The 17,714-nt window shown below is 47.8% G+C and overlaps 2 protein-coding genes and 2 non-coding genes across 4 annotated transcripts in view; 3 read left to right on the top strand and 1 right to left on the bottom strand.

Annotated features, from left to right (window-relative positions):
- The first annotated feature begins 149 nt into the window (after positions 1-149).
- On the top strand, positions 150-4,871 carry RPSA (ribosomal protein SA). Its single transcript, XM_027451486.2, has 7 exons — positions 150-305; positions 533-700; positions 1,248-1,366; positions 2,743-2,988; positions 3,801-3,929; positions 4,147-4,315; positions 4,733-4,871. The coding sequence occupies exons 2-7, from the start codon at positions 568-570 to the stop codon at positions 4,825-4,827; spliced, it is 891 nt and encodes a 296-aa protein (XP_027307287.1). The 5' UTR covers positions 150-305; positions 533-567; the 3' UTR covers positions 4,828-4,871.
- On the top strand, positions 2,000-2,159 carry LOC113842984 (small nucleolar RNA SNORA62/SNORA6 family). The gene has a single exon (XR_003495890.1). It is a non-coding gene; the product is annotated as a small nucleolar RNA SNORA62/SNORA6 family (small nucleolar RNA).
- Positions 3,155-3,308, top strand: LOC113842985 (small nucleolar RNA SNORA62/SNORA6 family). Its single transcript, XR_003495891.1, has one exon. It is a non-coding gene; the product is annotated as a small nucleolar RNA SNORA62/SNORA6 family (small nucleolar RNA).
- Positions 4,872-14,625: 9,754 nt separating the features above from the next.
- TMC2 (transmembrane channel like 2) overlaps positions 14,626-17,714 on the bottom strand; it is a 34,827-nt gene continuing 31,738 nt past the window's right edge. Inside the window, exons 19-20 of the mRNA XM_072033206.1 lie at positions 15,996-16,116; positions 14,626-14,885 (exon numbers count right to left, since the gene is read on the bottom strand). Coding sequence (XP_071889307.1) covers positions 14,626-14,885; positions 15,996-16,116 — 381 coding nt within the window. The remainder of the gene's footprint in view (positions 14,886-15,995; positions 16,117-17,714) is intronic.

Raw genomic sequence — 17,714 nt, 5'->3', positions numbered from 1 at the left:
GTCCTGTCCCGTCCTGTCCTGTCCCGTCCTGTCCTGTCCCGTCCTGTCCTGTCCTGTCCTGTCCTGTCCTGTCCCGTCCCGTCCCTGGTTTCCGGGTAGCCCAGGCAGGCAGGCAGCCCGCCCTGCCACGCGTAGGCCTCCCCCGGTCGCTAGGCGCCTCCTTCCTTAGCAACCGGCGGAGCCCCGCCCTTCCGGGGGGCGCGGCGCTCCCCATTGGCCGGCGCAGGGCCATATATAGGCATGGCGCGGCGCAGGCCCTCCTTTTCTTTCGGCGCTTGCTGAGGCCTCTACACGGCGTTGGCCGCGTGGGTCCCGGGTCTGGGGTTCTGGGGATCGGGGGCGGCCGGGGGGCGGTGATTCTCTGTCTGCGACCCCCCTCCCCCCCCCCCCCCCGCGCTGGGCCCGGCCCTCGGGAGAGGTCGGGGCCCGCCGGGAGGGGCGGAGGGGAGGGGAGGCCGAGGGCGCCAAGATGGCGGCCATGATGGCGGCCTGGACGCGTGCGATGCGTGAAACGGGGTGCTTGTGCCCGCAGGTTCCCTGTCGTCGCTTCCAGAGGGAAACCCCACAATGTCCGGAGGTCTTGATGTCCTGCAGATGAAGGAGGAGGATGTCCTCAAATTCCTCGCTGCCGGGACCCACCTGGGAGGCACTAACCTTGATTTCCAGATGGAGCAGTACATCTACAAGAGGAAGAGCGATGGTAGAGCCCAGGGGTGGGAGGCAGGCTTTAGGCACAGCCAGTCCGGGCGGCTGCAGAGATTTGGTGGGCAGAGCTGGGGAAACATGGCAAGTGCCAATGCTTGAGCTTCCCGGTAGTTGATGGCCTTAAAAGTATGGTAATCCTTAGTAGTTAAGTCATGTTACTCAAAGAAGTACAACAAAGCACTGATTTTAGAACTCAGTAAATGATTCAGTGCTCGATTATGGTCATTACTATGATAACAAAATTATTTTAGTGTCACAGCAGTAATTTTTACTTCTTGTTAGCACTGAGCTGACAAAACTCAGCTGCAAGATGAGCTGCAGCATGTTAAAATGCTGCAACTCTTGCCAGGTCCTGGTCTGTACTGGTAGGTGCTGGAGCATGCTATCTTAAACCTATATGGTAAAATTTTTCTTTGCACAGCTTTCAACTATCTAGAGTTTTGAAGTAAATGCAGTCATGTGACAAACTTACTAGCAGAAGAGTGCTATCTTGAGTTAGAAACTTGTTTGATGGTTACTTTAAATCCTTTTGTCACCCATAGGTATTTACATCATCAATCTGAAGAGGACCTGGGAAAAACTTCTCCTGGCAGCCCGTGCCATTGTTGCTATTGAGAACCCAGCTGATGTGAGCGTTATCTCTTCCAGGAATACTGGACAGGTATGGGCATTCTTTGCTGGTGATAAGGCCTTCAGTCCTGGGAGCAGGACTCTTTTGACATGCATCATGGCATGCCAGTGGCAGCTTGATTATAAAAGTGGAAAATTCAAACTTCTGCACTAGTAACACTGTTTAAGAAGCATTCCTCATGTGTTATGCTTGAAGTGTAGAACAGTTCCACGGAGGGTTCCCCCCTGTCCCCAGTTCCCATAGGTTTCAGGGAGGATGTGAGGAGTTTACTTATGTTTTTTTATCTTCCTTTGATTATATCCTGTTGGGTTTCCAGTGTATTAGTAGTCAGTCCTCTGCACCCCCAGTCACCCATTCATTCCTTGAGTCATCAGCATGGCTTTTTGGGGACAAAAAGTATGTGATAGAAAGGTTTTCAAAGAAGAAATAATTGTTGTTGAACAGGAAATAGTAACATATATTTTTTAATTTATCACTTCAGATTTTTAGCGTAAAAACTGTTTTCCTAGCAGGGGATGCATTGCACCCTTCCAATAAATCTAATTGGTGCTGAGGTTTACCTGTGCACTTATTTTCTTTGGAGTAATCCATGTGGTGCCACAAATGTAGGGGAAGATGATGAACAGATTTACAGAAGCAAAGCACGAGTTCCTATTTACTTGACCTGCACACTGTTAAAGCTTGATGCTCAGGTCAGCTTCTGGCCAATGAGCTCTCAAGTGTCGGAAGTGTGCTACAGCAAACCAGATGGCAGGGTTTTTGGTAATGCCAGGAGAGGAGCTCCCTCAATGATTGGGATTTAATAGTAGGCCCTGCCACATGTCCTGCCGGCTGATGCCTGGGAGATTGAAAGCTGTTGCAGATGACTGCAACCGTAGTCTTAGTAGATGTGGTTAGTGTGCCTATATTTACTAGTGTCCTGTAGTCAGTGAAGTTACACTACTGGATAGTAAATGGATGTAGGAGTAGTTGATGTAAAATCATTTTTCTTATGGATTAATGTGACCAGGGGCCTGGTCTAGTTACAGGACTTTGTAGGTCAGACTGATGGTTGAACTACATGATCTGGAAGGTATTTTCAAGTGTAGATGGTTTTATAAAGCCATTTTATGCCTATGCTTTCCATGATTTGTTTTTGAGACTTAATTTTGGAGTAGAACATGCAACTAATTTAGGTTGGGGAAGCTTTTGTTCTGTATATTGACTTCCAGAATTGCTGGTGGATGTGATCTTAACTCCTTCTTTTGGTGTTGTAGGTATTTTTAAGTGCTTTTATTGCTTTTAAATTAGTGCCTGAGCCTTGGTTGCACAAGAACTGAAAGAAGTTAATGTGTTCACTGACAGCACACCAGGGCAAGTTGTTTGAAATTGAATATCCTGCTTCACATTTGTGGTCTGTTTTGCAGCGTGCTGTTCTGAAGTTTGCTGCTGCCACTGGGGCTACTCCTATTGCTGGACGCTTTACCCCTGGTACCTTCACAAATCAGATCCAGGCAGCTTTCCGTGAACCACGACTCCTGGTTGTTACGGACCCCAGGGCTGATCATCAGCCACTGACGGAGGCATCTTATGTCAACATCCCCACCATTGCGCTGTGCAACACTGACTCCCCACTACGCTATGTGGATATTGCCATCCCCTGCAACAATAAGGTTAGTGATTTGAAGCACTGAAAGCTGCTTTCTCTAAACATGCACTGGGATGCAAGATGAATGTGTTTTTGCAGGGGAAGGTTGGGGTTGTATCTGGAATGTTCCCAAAGTGATTAGCTAATTAAGGTTACTGGCAAGTCAGCAGGTGGGTCGGGGGAGGAGGTGAATGGCACACAATTGGAGCTTGGAGCTGAGGCTAACTTCTGGCCAAGGAGCTCTCAAGCATAGGGCGTGTGCTACAGTAACCTGGCTGGACTTACTGACAGCCGGAGGGTCTTTTTGGCCCAATGAAGAGCTTGGTAGTCAATCTTGCCACAGTTCATTGATAAGAAAGAAAAACCGTGTCAATTTATGATGAAACTGATGTGAAATATTGCCATACCAGAAACCACCTGAAAGGTAAAGGTTAAGGAATTAGGAAACTTTTTGATCCCTATTTAAACATTGTTATTAACCAAAGCTAATGTAAGCCAAATCTGACTATATGTGTAAGATTTGTTTAAGTTTCTTCGTTTCTTTGTACTAGTGTAAATGATAAGCATAATCCCTGTCTTGTGGATAACACTTGTGACATTGGGCAGAAGAATTGATTATCAGGCTAATTCAGATGTTGGTGACTGCAGTGTTGTGATAATGCTGCTATGAATTTGAAGTTGCCATGTCCTGAGTCCAAGTGCATAACAGGTCTGTCAGGCATTAGCAAACAATGCCTTTCTCTTGCCAGGAAGAATCTTGGTTGCTCCCTAGTCTCTTACTCTTGTAAAGGCTTAGTTTTGAAGCAGAGCTTAACCTAACTTTCTTACCCTGTTCAGGGAGCCCATTCAGTGGGTCTGATGTGGTGGATGCTGGCTCGGGAGGTCCTGCGCATGCGTGGCACCATCTCCCGTGAACATCCATGGGAAGTCATGCCTGACTTGTACTTCTACAGGGATCCTGAGGAGGTAGGAGACCTGTGGAAAGTATTGTGCCAGTATGAGGTGTGCTGCTTGTACTCCTGACTATGGTCCTGTGCCATTGAGGACAGACTTTGCCAATATAATGAACTGGACACTTCAGGTGGTAGTTAATTGTCTGTTAGTTGGTGCTTACTGACTGCTGAGTGTTAGTGTGGGTGGTAAGATGTTTCTGGGAGATGTCAGCTATGCCCTTCCATTGCAGATTGAGAAGGAGGAGCAGGCTGCTGCTGAGAAAGCTGTTACGAAGGAGGAGTTCCAAACTGAATGGACGGCCCCAGCTCCTGAATTCACTGCTCCTCCTCAGCCTGAGGTTGCAGATTGGTCTGAGGGAGTGCAAGTCCCATCTGTGCCGATACAGCAGTTCCCTACAGGTCAGTTTGGGGGTGGGGACGTCCATGGGTCTAGGGAGAAAGAAATGAGTCTTCACTGTGTGACGAGCTGCAGGGTGTGCACAGTGGTGGTGTGCTGATTTGCCTGTCTTAAGCAAGTCTCACTTCAGTATTTTGTAGGGAAAACATGGTGCTCATTGGATGGTTCTATGCAAGTGTTTTCCAGCACTGACTGTCTCTAGACATTAAATATATATATTTTTAAGGCAGACTTGAGCCTGCCTTGGCTCAGTGTTCCTGGAAATGTACAATAAGCTATTGGGGTCATTAAAAGAGCACTGGGTAGTTTCCATGTGTACTTCCACTTGCATGCACAAAGAGTGGTAGAGTCTGTAATGTGGTTTAGTGGGTGAAAAGAGCAGGTGTGCATTGAGAATTTTGTTGCACTTTCATTTGCAGAGGACTGGAGTGCCCAGCCTACCACTGAGGACTGGTCAGCAGCTCCCACTGCCCAGGCAACAGAGTGGGTTGGGACTGCCACAGAGTGGTCTTAACTTCAGAGCCACTGTACTGTGAGAATAAAATTTGGTTTAATACACATCCTGCTTTGTGTGAGTGCTGCTTGGTATGTCTTTTTCTTCTACCCCCTGTTGGCGTGTCAAATGTAGAATACTATACTGAGTGGTGTGGGTCATAGTCCATGGTCAAGGTGTGTTCTTCTGGATATATCTTAAAATGCTGGATGAAGCTTCAACAGAGGAGCCGAAGGAGTGCAAATTCTATCAGTACTATTTATTGTCCTGAGACTTACTTGGAAGGTGTTAGTAACAGCTGTGAGCTGGCCAGGCTGCTGGTCAAATGCTTCCATGCCAAGGATGTGCATGCATGAGGGTGTCTGCAGAGATGTGTCTGCAATGACTTGGTCAAGCAGCTGAGGGAGGAGAGATGGAGGAGCTGGGATTCACAGGATGAGGGCTGCTGTTGGGCTGTGTGCTGGGTGGTGATTGGAGGCTGGTAGGGAGCTGGTGCAGAGGGGCTGGGGAGTGAGAGGATAGTGGGGTGCAACTCACATGAAGTCAGGGCTCTGTACAGGCAGTGGGAAGGGGCAAGAAGCTGGTACATCTGACATTACAGGAGAGCAATATGGTCTTCTCAAAGACCTTGCCAAGGCAAGAAAGCCCAAGCCCCATGGTACAAAGAAACAGTGACGGCCAGAGAATGCACATCGAAGAATGGTGAATAGAGATCCCTGTGAAGGGGAGAGCTAGAAGCTTGGGCATGCACATCTGCAATTGCAGAACAGGTATTGTGCCCTGGTAACAGGAGAAGAGGAAGCTGCTTTTGAGGAAGATACTAGAAATGCCGGAGCCTGAACCAAGAGTCTCCAGCAGCAAGGCAAAAGAAAAGGTAGGCACTGGGGACACTCCTTCTGGGGGGGGGGCGTTGAAGGGGAGGAGGCACCTATCTGCCAACCTGACCTGATACCCTGTGGTCAGCAGGGACTGTGGCCAGGGGAGGTCTCTCGAGGGGAGGTCTCTCGAGGGGTTCTGCCGCACTCAAGAAGCGAAGACGAAGAGCCTGAGGACCCAGGTCTCCTTGATCCTGTCAGTGGGGCAGGAAGGTAACAGAATGTAGTTTGGGGGGGGGGTGGAGAGGGGTGTTTAGCTCAAGTCCCCGAGACTAAACAGGAGGCATATGAGAGCAGAGAAGATGGTAGGTGTGACTGCAGAGCTGTTCTCTATTGTTTTTGAAAGGTCATGGCAACCCAAGAAAGTTCATGATGACTGCCAAAAAGAAGGAATCTAACCCACCTTCAGGAAAGTCAGAATGATCTGTTCAGCTATATACCACTGCCACTATTGTCCTGTACTGGTTTTGGCTGGGATGGAGTTAATTATCTTCATAGTAGCTGGTATGGTGTTTTGGATTTAGAGTAAGTTCATAATACCGAGCAGGGCTTACGCTAAGTCAAGGATGTTTCAGATTCTCATGCTGCGCTGACAGTGATGGTGCACCAGGAGCTGGGAGGGGACATACTAAGGACAGGTAACCCAAACTGGCCAGAAGGATGTCCCATGATATGGTGTTGTGCTGAACAATAGAACTGGGAGAACTGGTGTGTGTGTGTGCTTTTGCTTAGGGACTGACTAGGCATTGATGAACAAATTGCATTGTGTATCACTTACTTTGTTTACTCCTAGTTTTCTTTCTTCCCTCTTAAACTGTCTTTATCTGAACCCAGGAGTTCTTATACTTTCCAGTTTTGTCCCCCATCCCACAGTGGTGGGGGTGTGAGCAAACAGCTGAGTGGAGACTAAAAGTCAACTAAAAAGTCAACTACCATGGCCTGAATGAAGTCATACCACTGCTGAGTGCTGCTGTGTCAGACATGTCAGAACTTCATTATGAACTGGAGTCAAAGGAAACAAAGTTGTGTACCCCAGCTGATAGTGCTACTGTGTTATTTCTTGATCCCTTTGGCAGTAGAGTGCACACCATGATTTGGTTTCCCTTGGAGGTGTCCAGTCCACTTGAAACACAGCCCTATCATTTGCAGACTGCCCTGGAACAGGGTGAAATGCCATAACACATGCACTATGTTGACATCACTGTGGGGCAACACATCAGAAATTTTTGAGGAAGGGAAGAAAATAGTTCTCCCAAAAGCTGGTTTAGCCATTAAGCAGAATTAGGCAAGGGACCTGAACAGGAAATCCTTGCTACAACCTCCTTTAATGTACTTAAAAAGAGCAATAAGGTAGCCCCTGAGCCTCCTTTTCTCCAGCTCCCTCAGCCACTCCTCATAGGACTTGTTCTCCAGACCCCTCACAAGCTTTGTTGCCCTTCTCTGGACTCGCTTGAGCACCTCCATGTCCTTTTTGTAGTGAGGGGCCCGAAACTGAACACAGTACTCAAGGTGCAGCCTCACCTGAGCTGAGTACAGGGGGACAATCCCTTCTGTAGCCCTGCTGACCACACTGTTTCTGATACAAGCCAGGATGCTTTCTTGGCCACCTGAGCACACTGCTGGCTTATATTCAGCTAACAACCAATACTCCCAGGTCCTTCTCTGCCAGGCAGCTTTCCAACCACTCATCTCCCAGGCTGTAGCTCTGCTTGGGGTTGTTGTGCCCCAGGTGCAGGACCTGCTATTTGGCCTTGTTGAACTTCATACAGTTGGCCTCAGCCCATTGGTCCAGCCTGTCCAGATCCTCCTGCAGAGCCTTCCTACCCTCGAGCAGATCGACACACGCACCTAACTTGGTGTCATCTGCAAACTTACTGAGGGTGCACTCGATCCCCTCGTCCAGATCATTGATAAAGATACTAAAGAGGACCAGCCCCAGTACCAAGCCCTGGGGAATGCCACTAGTGACCAGCCTCTAACCGGATTTGACTGGGCCTGATCACCTGGTTGCCCTGTAAGTGCTGTGTGATGACACTCAAGGTAATCTGCTCCATGAGCTTCCCTGGCACTGAGGTCAAACTGACAGGCCTATAGTTTCCCAGGTCTACCCTCTGGCCCTTCTTGTAGCTGGGCGTCACATTTGCTAGCTGCCAGTCAACTGGGACCTCCCCCAATAGCCAGGACTGTTGATAGATGATAGCTGGCTTGGCCAGCTCCTCCACCAGTTCTCTCAGTATCCTCGGGTGGATCCAATCTGGCCCCATTGACTTGCGTATATCCAAGTGCTGTAGCAGGTCGCCAACTATTTCCTTGTGGATAGTGAGGGTCACATTCTGCTCCCCATCCCCTTCCACCAGTTCAGTGTACCGTGTATCCAGAGAGCAACTGGTTTTGCTGCTAAAGACTGAGGCAAAGAAGGCATTAAGCACCTCTGCCTTTTCCTCATCTTTTGTAACTAAATTCAGTCCGTCCCTCCGTCCCCCCCCCCCCCCGCATCCAGTAAAGGATGGAGATTCTCCTTAGTCATCCATTTTGTGTTGATGTATTTGTAAAAACTTCTTGTTGTCTTTAATGGCAGTAGCCAGATTGAGGTCCAGATGAGCTTTGGCCTTTCTAATTTTGTCCCTGCACTGCCTCGTAACATCCTTATAGTCCTCCCCAGTGGCCCGCCCTCTTTTCCAACCTATCCTTTTTTCTCCTAAGCTCAAGCCACGATTCTCTGTTCAGACAGGCCAGTCTTCTTCCCTGCTGGCTCATCTTTGGGCACGTGGGGACAGACTGCTCCTGCGCCATTAAGATTTCCTTCCTGAGGAGTGCCCAGCCTTCCTGGACTCCTCTGCCCTTCAGAACCGCCTCCCAAGGGACTCTGTCAACCAGTGTCCTGAACAGCTTGAAGTTGGCCCTCCGAAAGTCCAATACAGCGGTTTTACTAGTCCCCTTCCTGGCTTCTCCAAGAATGGAGAACTCTACCATTTCATGGTCACTCTGCCCAAGGCAGCTTCCAACCACCACATCTCCCACCAGTCGTTCCCTGTTTGTGAAAAGGAGGTCTAGCGGGGCACCTCCCCTGGTAGGCTCACTAACCAGCTGGGTCAGGAAGCTATCTTCCACACTCTCCAGAAACCTCCTAGACTGCTTTCTCTGGGTTGTGTTGTGCTTCCAGGATATATCTGGGAAGTTGAAGTCCCCCACAAGAACAAGCACTGAAGATTTTGCAACTTTTGTCAGCTGCCTGTGGAACTCCTCATCAATCTCCTCATCCTCGTTCAGCGGTTCTATAACAGATCCCCACCAGGATGCTTCCCTTGTTGGCCTTCCCGCTGATCCTAACCCATAGGAACTCAACCTTATCCTTCCCAGCCTCAAGTTCCATGTCATAAAAACTCTCTCTTATATAGAGAGCCACACCACCATCCCTTCCATGCTGCCTGTCCTTTCTGAAGAGCCTATAGCCAGACATTGCAGCACTCCAGTCATGACTGGTCCCACCACATTTTCGTGATGGCAACCAAGTCGTAGCCTGCCTGCTGCATGATGGGTTCCAGCTTCTCCTGTTTGTTGCCCATGCTGCGTGCATTAGTGTAGATGCACTTCAGTTGGGCCATTGCCTTCTCTCCCAGCCTTGCCATTGCTACCCCTGGCACAGCTCTAACAAGCCTTGTTTCAGCCCTGTCCCCCTTCTTACCTAGTTTAAAGCCCTCTCAATGAGCCCCACCAGCTCTTGGCCTAGGATCCGTTTTCCCCTTAGAGATAGGGACCTGTCTGTGGCCATCAGGCTGGGTGCCAAGTAAAGCACCCCATGGTCAAAAAAAACAATATTTCTGTGTTGGCACCAGCCTCTGAGCCATGTGGTTATCAGGTGAGCTTTCCGTGTCCTCTCTGTACCCCTCCCTGCCACCAGAGGGATGGACGAAAATACCATCTGTACTCCCGCTGCATCCACTAACCGTCCCAGTCCCCTAAAGTCCCGTTTGATGGTCTTCAGGCTTCTCTCTTCAGTGTCATCACTGCCCGCCTGGACTATTAAAAGAGGATAATAGTCAGAGGGGTGAACCAGGTTGGGAAGCTTTCTGGCAATGTCCCTGACCCTGGCCCCAGGGAGGCAGCAGACTTCCCTACGGGTAGGGTTGGGTCAACAAATAGGTTCCTCTGTTCCCCTGAGAAGGGAGTCACCCACAACAATCACCCTTCTTTCTGTCCTGGTGGAGGCAGTCCTTAGGCGTGGAGTCGACTTCCTCACCCTAGGCATCCTCCTGGGTAGACTTTCTACCTCTTCCTCAACTACTGGTCTCTCAAGCTTCAGGGCCTCAAACCTGTTGCGTAAGGGCACCTGGGAAGGTGGGGCCAGTAGGGGAGGCATCGCCTGCCATGTCGAGCAGGGACCTGTCTCCATTCCTCCTCAACTCCTAGGTCCCCTCCCTCTGCCCGACAGCAACAGGGCAGGGGGTCCACCCCCATTTGGGGTGTCTCACCCCGGTACCTGTCCTTCAGGCCCTGTAGGGAGTCGCTCCACAAGTCTGTCTCCTGCTCACTCTCCCTGATATCCCTCAATCTCTCGACCTCCTCCTTGAGTTCTGCCACGAGGCGGACCAGGTCGTCCACCTGCTTGCACCTCATGCACACAGTCTCTCTGCCCCCCTGCAGGTGGTAGCGACAGGCTCAGGCACTCCCCGCATCCAGAGACCTGAACTGCCACAGTTTTGGGCGGGCAGTCGGTCTGGGTGTGTGCAGACTTCCTAGAGAGAGCACTGTGCCTGGTGGAGACCATTGCAGACTAGCTAGCAGTAGACCGCCGTTAGAGGAGGTGTTCGTATGGGCAGGAGGGGGGGGAGACGCTCTGTCCTTCCTGCTCGCCCTGCCTGCGCGAACTGCCGCGCTACTCCCCTCTGACGTGCCCCGCCCTGCTCACTGTGCTCCCCAGGGGCGGCTTTTGAACGGCCGGGGAGGGGGCGCTGCTGGCTCTGCCTATGCCTCGTTCACCTCCCTCGCGAGGGCTGCAGGGCCCTGGCGGCTCCCTCGAGTGGGCTCGATGCCGGAAAAAAATAGCCCTGCCTGTCCGATCCCCTGCTCCGCTGCAGAACGTGTCTGCCCCCGGAGCCGATCGCCTCGGCAAGTGAATCTTTTGATGTGAATCTCCATATCTCCATAGTTCACCCTATTTGCTTTGCTCACAGGGTGTAGCTACAAGCACATTTGGTGAATAACTTTTGATAGCAGTGTTGTCCTTAGTTGACCTGCATATTCTGTACACTGTAGCTTTCATGCTTTCTTAGCAGCCTGAGCTGCACTTGCCACTGTACTGGATCTGGCTGGGATGGAGTTAACTTTCTCTGCAGCAGTCCCATACAGTGCTGGGCTCTGCACACATAACTAGAACAAAGCTCAGTGCTGCCCAGTTAGACTCTTGGGACAGGAGGCAGAGAGGGCTGCACTTCCCACATTTCACACAGTAGCTATGGTTAGGAGCTATGGCACCTGTCCTCCTACAGTTCTTCTCACTTAAAGAGTTGCAGTCAATGGCCCAGGATTCACGTGGAGATCAGTAATGATTGATAACCCCTCAAGGGTTAGTACTGGGACTGACACTGTTAAATCCTTTGTTGGTGACATGGACGGTGGGATCAAGTGCACCCTCAGCAAGTTTGCTGATGACATCAAGCTGTGTGGTGTGGTCGACACACTGGAGGGAAGGGATGCTATCTAGAGGGACCTGGACAAGCTTGAGAGGTGTGCCTGTGTGAACCTCATGAAGTTCAACAAGGCCAAGTGCTATGTCCTGCATCTGGGTTGGGACAATCCCAAGCACAAACGCAGGCTGGGAAGAGAATGTATTGAGAGTGGCCTGAGGAAGACCTGGGGGTGTTTGCTGATGAGAAGATGAACATGAAACAGCACTGTGCATTTGCAGCCCAGAAAGCCAACCTTGTCCTGGGCTGCATCAAAAGAAGCGTGGCCAGCAGGGTGAGGGAGGTGATTGTTCCACTCTGTTCTGCTCTTGTGAGACCCCATCTGGAGGACTGCATTCAGCTCTGTGGCCCCTAGCACAAAAAGGATGTGGATGTGTTGCAACAAGTCCAGAGAAGGGCCATGAAGGTGATCAAGGGGCTGGAGCACCTCTCCTATGGGGACAGGCTGAGGGAGTTGGGGTTGTTCAGCCCAGAGAAGAGAAAGATCAGGGGAGACCTGAGAGCAACCTTCCAGTACCTAAAGAAGACTATATTTCTTTTTGGTTTTGGCTTTGTACTTTTTGGGGTTTAGTTGTGGCCTTGTAGGTTTTTCTCTAATTTATTCCTGTGGATTTTGATATGGATTGTTGGGGGATTGGTGGTGCCTTTTCTGTTTAGGTTTTTCCCTTGGATTTTACAAAGCTTTTCCCTTGGATCCTGCTTTGGCTTCTGGGGCTTTTGTAGTGGCTTTTCACTATTTTTTTTTCTATGATTTTTCTGTTGGATTTTGCAGTGTTTTTTTTGTTGTTGTTATTGTTTGTTTTTTGTTTGTTTTGTTTTTTGTGTTATCCCCTACAATTTTCCAAAATTTTCCATGGATTTTGCATTGGAATTTTGGTATTTGGTGGTAGCTTTTCTGTAGGGTTTTCTCTCAGATTTAGTTTTGGATTTTTGCAGTGGACTTTGGATGCTTGGTAGTGGTTTTGCTGTAGTGTTTTCAACTCTGCCCAAGACAGCTCCTGACCACCACATCTCCCACCAGTCCTTCTCTGTTTGTGAAGAGAAGATCTAGCACGGCACCTCCACTAACCAGCTGCGTCAGAAAACTATCTTCCACGCTCTCCTTCATCTTGTTCCCTGTCTCATGTGGTTTGTTTCATTATTGTTTTTTATTGTTGTGGAGGGGTTGGTGTTTTTTTTTTTGTTGTTTGTTTGTTTTTTAAATATTTTTTCTCATATTTTTATTCATTTGTGTTGATGGTGTGAAGGTGGTGATGTGGGAGTTTATTAGGATTTATTGAGTTTTTTGTTTTTGCATCTTTTTTTTTTCTTGTGGATCAGAGGGTGCAAGGATGCACTGTTGGTTTTTTGTTGTTGTTGTTGTTGTTTGTTTGTTTGTTTGTTTTTGTGTGTGGTTTCATTTTTTTTTCTTTATTTTATATTAATCAATTCCAGTTCCTCAGTAACATTGAGCAGATGGTCAATCTTTCAACACTCTGGCTGGTCACTGTAGTAGGTTTATGTGGCAAGGTTTTGGTAGCTGGGGGCCATATGGGCGGCTTCTTGTAAGAAGAATCCATAAGCTACCCCATGTTAGATAAGAGCCCTGCTGCTGGCCAGATCCGAGCCAGTAAGCGGTGTTGTTTCTGCCCCCATGAGAGCATATTTATGAAAGGAAAAAAAAACCTGCTGCCACCCAGCAGCTGGGAGAGTGAAAGGAGTGAGAAACAGCCTTTCAGGCACCGAGGTCAGTGAAGAAGGAGGGGGAGGAGGTTGCTTGAGGCTCTGAGGCAGAAGTTTCCCCATAGCCTGTAGAGAGGACCATGGTGAAGCGGGTTGTCCCCTTGCAGCCTGTGGTGAATTACCACGTGGACACCAGGATATCTTTAGGGATCAATATCTTCAACAATTTTATTGAGGACAAGCTCCCTTCTTATACCATTATCTCTACAGGCAGTCTTTCCCACTAGCTATTTGTTGGTTAACAACTTTGCCCAGCAACAGCAAACATTTAGCAACTTCCATGTCTTAAGGGTTGGAGAACAAGCAGTTTGAGACAGCAAGGGGTCTCCTGAATCACCATACTTTGTTCCTTCTAACTTGTTTACATTCCTCATGGCTTCATCCTTGAGTCCGATGTTATCACCAACCACAGAGCTTCTTGACCCTCATGGCGTCATGGCGATACTCCCACAGCAGCCCATGGGTCCCATGGCAGAGCAGATCTCCATGCTGTAGCCCATGGAGGAGACCCTGATGGAGTAGGTGGATGTGGCCTGGAGGAGGCCCATGGAGAGCAGGAGGAGGCCCCGGGCTGGCACTGCAGCCCTTGCAAAGGAGCCCACACAGGAGCAGGGGGTCTGAAGGAAGCTGCCACCTGTGGGGAACACATGCTGGAGCAGTTTGCTCCTGATGGATGGACCCTGTGGTACAGACCTATGTGTGATCTAGAACTCTAGTGATCTAGAAGGAGTGATCTTGAGGGAGCAGCAGAGATAAAGTGCCCATGCTCCAGAGACAAAGAAAGGCTTTGTCATGTAATCAGGCAATTTTAGTCTCTCAACTGTGCTGGGTAATCTAACTAAATCAGAAGTCATATCTAGGAATTGAAATAATGAAGCTACTGTGAGAAGACTGTAAAGAGGAGCACAGTGAGAACCCGGAGAAAATGGTGGAGAAAGTGTTGCACAGCAGAGCTGAAACAAAAGACTGAAAGTTTGGAGTGCATAGACAGGAGCAAAGCTATCAAGAAGGACAATACAGCTGACAGTCTCCTTTTGTGCTGCTCTGTTAGGAGACCTTTATTCCCAGTACTGGCTGCCATGCAGCTGGAAAGGGATACTCACTTTTATAGACTACTTAATTCCTCAGGTAGGGACAGCAAAAAATCTTTGTTGAACTGACAGGTAAACTCATATTGTTTTTATTAACTGAAGAAATATTTAAAGGGTCTGACAGATGCTCACTCCACCAAGTGTGTTCACCATGCAGCTGTTAGTGGCCACAAGGTCATTTTCTACATAGTAATTTAGCAACGCTATGACAGAGTTCCAGTCCAACCCTCTCCCATTCCCTTTATGATCAAAACAAGCAATAAAGGGTTGCAACTTCTAAGAACTTTTTTTTTTTTTAAACAAAACATTTTTAGATAGAATCAGTGTTGGGTAGATACAGATCATCATCAGTGGACCAACATACAGTAGTCATTTCTTGCAAAAACTACTCTTGTTCATGCAACACCTCTATTTTAATGTCAAATAGGAACAACGTTGCTGAGCTTATTGAGCAGCATGTGAGTAGCATGGATGTCCTCTCCCCCTTCCAGGGACCAGTCCCAGTGGGTGCGCCCCTGGCCAAGGCTTGTCAGCATAAGAGTAAGGTGCCCAGATGCCTGGTGTCGGTGGCCGTGTCACAAGCAAGTGTGGTGGCGGGATGAGCACTGCTCTTCTCCCACCAGACATTGGGCTGCCATTCGGGACTTCTGCTTTTCCTTGTTTCCCCAAAGGGATGACTTGATCAGGAGACTCTATTTTCTTACCTAGAGTAAAGATTATGACTGTTATTTTCCTGAAAGCAAACAGTGCTTTTCTTTCTTTTCCCCAGTGCATGCTGTTTTTTCTGCATGCAATAACCCGTGTCTTGATCCCACTTGAGCATCTGAATGAGGAAACCATAAATAAGGCAGTTAGTCCCTGGATAAGAGCCAGTAAGTCCTCTTTGCTGGTTCTCACTGATGAATTTAAAAGACTTAAGTCCTCCTAACTGTGCTGGTATATGTGGCCCATGTGGTGGTCACAGACAATTGCTGATTATAGTCTTTATTTTCAGTGCACCCACAATGCTGCAAAAACTATTTCAATTTAAATGAATGCTGTGGATCTGCTTCCAGGAGGAATCTGTACTGGGTTGGTCCAAAATTTCCAGTTCATTTTGGCCTCTCTAAGAAACAGCTATCCATCTAAATGCAAGGTGGTTATGATGGTACTCATTTACTTTTCTCATCTGCATTGATATAAATACAACACCTTTTGCATGTGCTGCACAGTTTTTTACAAATGAGAGCAGGAGGCTTTGGCAGGTCCAAGGCAGAGAATGGAGTATTTGTCTTCACTCTTTTTCAAGACTGCCCTGACTCTGGTACCAGTGCTGTTTCCTGCACATTTCTGGCCAGCCAGGGACCCCCTCATCAGAATTTACCACATATGTTTATTTTACCTAGGACCAAAGCAGTCATATAAAAAGCTTCCATCTCATTCATTACAAGTTTTTCAATGAAAACCTTGATTTGTAAAAGAGGAAAAAAAAGTCACACCTGGCTTAATTCATCAGTCCAGAAACAATGTTGAAACTTCATTCTTTTAATGGGTTGTTGGTTTCATGACTGGCATGACTAGTAGTTGAGATTTGAATAAAAAATTTTGTGTGCAACCCCCATGCCTTGATAAGCCTGTGTGACACACACTCTAGTCTAAAAACATGCCTTTCCTGGGTGGATCATGGACTTCTGTAATTGGACAAAAACTGTGCAGTTATACTTATCTGATTCCTTTCAGCCTTGTATTACCCCATTTTCTCAATCCTTCCCATTCACCATTGGATGACAAAGGAGTTCTTATCAGGAAGGTTGTAGGAGTTGTTTAATTTTTACCTTCTGCTTGTTTGGGATAGATTTCAATCTTTGTACTTGGTGCAAGTAAATCCTCCAGATCTTGAATCATGGAATTATTGTTGGTTTTGTTGTTTCTCTTGTTTTTATCCTCTTCACGTTGCTGCATCAATGAAAATCATTTGGTTTAGTTTGAAAGTGAAGATCTAATCTGTGAAATGGTGGCCTGATGTCATACTTGGCCTGGCTATGTGGTTTTGTTGTTAGGAAAGTAATGTATTTGCCAAGTTCAAAGTGTTGCTGAACCTTGGTCCAGTGACCTAGGGTTAAAAACTTTTTATGGAAAGAAAGTACACCCCAGGCAGGACCAAGAACCTTAGAAGAGATGGCTCTGCTCCTGTTAGGGCAAAGCACTTTCTGATAATGTGGTTTATATCTACCAGACCTTTGGGTTTCTGCAGCTGTCCATTTGTCCCCATGGGAGTTTTGGTTTGTTTCAAAGTTGCATTTTAGGTGGTAGGTAGGAGTACCAGTGATTAAAAAACAAACAAACAAAAAACAACAGTGGATGAGGAAGAAGGGAGGAAGGCACAACAGCATGGTGATGAAGAGTAGTATAAGGCTATCTTTGTTGTTTGTTTGTGTGTGTGTGTGTGTGTGTGTATTTAGGTCTTCAAAAGATTTCCATCTGGATTACAGAGAGAGAGAGGAAAAACAGGGAGCTCTTCCTGCTCTGGACAGGAAAGAAGAGGTAGGGACAAGGAAAGAATAGGCTTCCCTCTCTTATGCAAAGAGAAAACCCAGATGGATGCCACTCCAGCTCCACCCCTCATCCCAAGAGTTTGATCCCCAATGGAAGGTATTGCATGATGGAGCCACAGTGTCCAAAGTGACTCATGGCCTAAATACAGCTGAGAGGTTCCAACCCACAGGGAGACCTCTGTCCCCTTGGACAAACCTGGCAGTCATTTGGACAACCACAGCAAATCTTGCTGAGCTCAGTGGGTTGTCATGCAACAGTCTCTGGCAGGGTCCAGCAACTCTGAGGGAGACTGCTACCACCAGACCAGCACAGCTCTGGTAGCATTCTTGGTCATAGCTCTGCTGTTTCTCGTTGAGGCTAATTATCTGAGCAGAGCTAGCTCCAGTTCAGCAGATGTTCTGCTTCCAGACCTGATTCATGTTAGTTCAGGCATCTTTGCATCATAGTCCTCTGCATGTTGCAACCTCCCTCAATTCTGAGTAACAAAAGGTCCAAATCCTACCCTGCAAATTCTAGTCACCTCATCTGTCTACATCTTGGTTTTCCCGTCTATATAACAAAGACAGATACCAGCCTCCTTTGTAAAGTGCTTTGATAATTACTGGTATGAAACATTATTGCCATGTTGTTATTTAGGGCTCTTTGCTCTTCAGCTTGTGTGAAATCAGGCTACTGTTTTGATAGACTTATCATTGTCCCTGGGAAATCTCAGGCTCCAAAACATTACTTGAACTTTGAGGTAACTTATTTTTGTAGGTGGAAAGTGCAGTTTATGGGAACACTCACTGTAGTTCTGATGTATAAAATAGCAATCTATTATGGGATGTGGCCACTTTTTGCAGTTAGCCATTAAATGTTATCAGAGTGGAATGAACAACCATTAAATGCATCCTCCCCTTGTGTCACTAATGTGATCTGAATGAAAAGTAATTTAAAAGCATACATCTACATCAAACTTGAAGTACACGGTATTTCAAACATGGCTTGGCAGGGCAAGT

The sequence above is a fragment of the Anas platyrhynchos genome, chromosome 2 (assembly GCF_047663525.1).
Source record: "Anas platyrhynchos isolate ZD024472 breed Pekin duck chromosome 2, IASCAAS_PekinDuck_T2T, whole genome shotgun sequence".
NCBI classification, from domain to species: domain Eukaryota; kingdom Metazoa; phylum Chordata; class Aves; order Anseriformes; family Anatidae; genus Anas; species Anas platyrhynchos.
This window is presented reverse-complemented; position numbering and strand designations above follow the sequence as displayed.